Source organism: Penaeus monodon, chromosome 30 (assembly GCF_015228065.2).
Source record: "Penaeus monodon isolate SGIC_2016 chromosome 30, NSTDA_Pmon_1, whole genome shotgun sequence".
Lineage (NCBI taxonomy): Eukaryota > Metazoa > Arthropoda > Malacostraca > Decapoda > Penaeidae > Penaeus > Penaeus monodon.
Window position 1 is genome coordinate 11,786,645 of NC_051415.1, and position 1,014 is coordinate 11,787,658.

Genomic DNA, 1,014 nt, shown 5'->3' on the forward strand with positions numbered 1-1,014 from the left:
CCCATAAAATAATCTCAAAGCCCACTAAAATGCCATCCCCGCTGGACTTTTCCTCTTTTCCTCACGCCATTCCGTGATATTTATCAGCGTTGCCTCTCCCTGAGCAGACGATCAGCTACACGTCAGACCGAGGCGGGTGGGGCGTTGTGGGGAGGGGGGGAAACCACCTCCTTTTCCTCCTCCTTCAAAAATGCCCGGTCCCCCCGGGTTTCCCCGGAAACCTTCACCTGCCAACCCGAGGGCATGGAGTCAGCTCAGGTGACCCTTCATGTGCTTGACGGTAGGCAACAGCGTAGATTTTTTTTATAGCTATGTTTTTAAGGGATTTTTAAACATTGAGGGGGAAAGGGCCGATGCAAATTTTAATAATCTTAATGATGCTGATGTTAGTAAAAAATTATGTGAAAAATCTTATAATTTTATGGTGAAAATATCGTTATAATAACGACAATACTGGGAACCACCAGTAGTATCATTTACTCAAAAATAATAGTCGTGTTCATTTTGACGGATCCCCGACCCACACTCCCACGGCCTCTCTGCCTTTCAGGAGAGCGACCGGCAGCGATGCAGACCAACTCGAGCAGCATAAGCACGCCAAGATTCTCGGCGCTGTTCGTCGTCGTTGTCCTGGCGAGCACCGTCGTTTTATGAAGCGCTGTTCGGAAAACCTGCGTCTTCGAGTCTGCAAGGCAGTTTACAAAAGACATTTGTAGAGAGAGACAGAAAAATATGGAAAGGAGATGGAAAGGAGAAACAAATATTCTTAGAAAATAATGTGTGTTGGATTATAAATGTTCTTTCAGCGAGCAAAATGTTTTTTTTTTTTTTTACAGTATTCATTAGGGTGAAATGTGCGATGGGATTTCTTTCTTGATTAAATGTCTGTTAGTGATTATATAGTTGGTGTAATAAAAATCTAATAATTTGTTACATGAATTCTACATTGAAAAAAAGTATTTGTTCGACGGTCACAAGGACGGATAATGCTAATTAACAAATGATTATGCTTTG

The 1,014-nt window shown here is 42.3% G+C and overlaps 1 protein-coding gene across 1 annotated transcript in view; it reads left to right on the forward strand.

Annotated features, from left to right (window-relative positions):
• LOC119592295 overlaps positions 1–1,008 on the forward strand; it is a 19,079-nt gene extending 18,071 nt beyond the window's left edge. The window contains 3 exon segments of the mRNA XM_037941123.1: positions 108–154; positions 156–280; positions 551–1,008. Of these exon segments, the coding sequence (XP_037797051.1) occupies positions 108–154; positions 156–280; positions 551–654 (276 nt within the window). The 3' untranslated portion in view covers positions 655–1,008.
• The last annotated feature ends 6 nt before the right edge of the window (positions 1,009–1,014 follow it).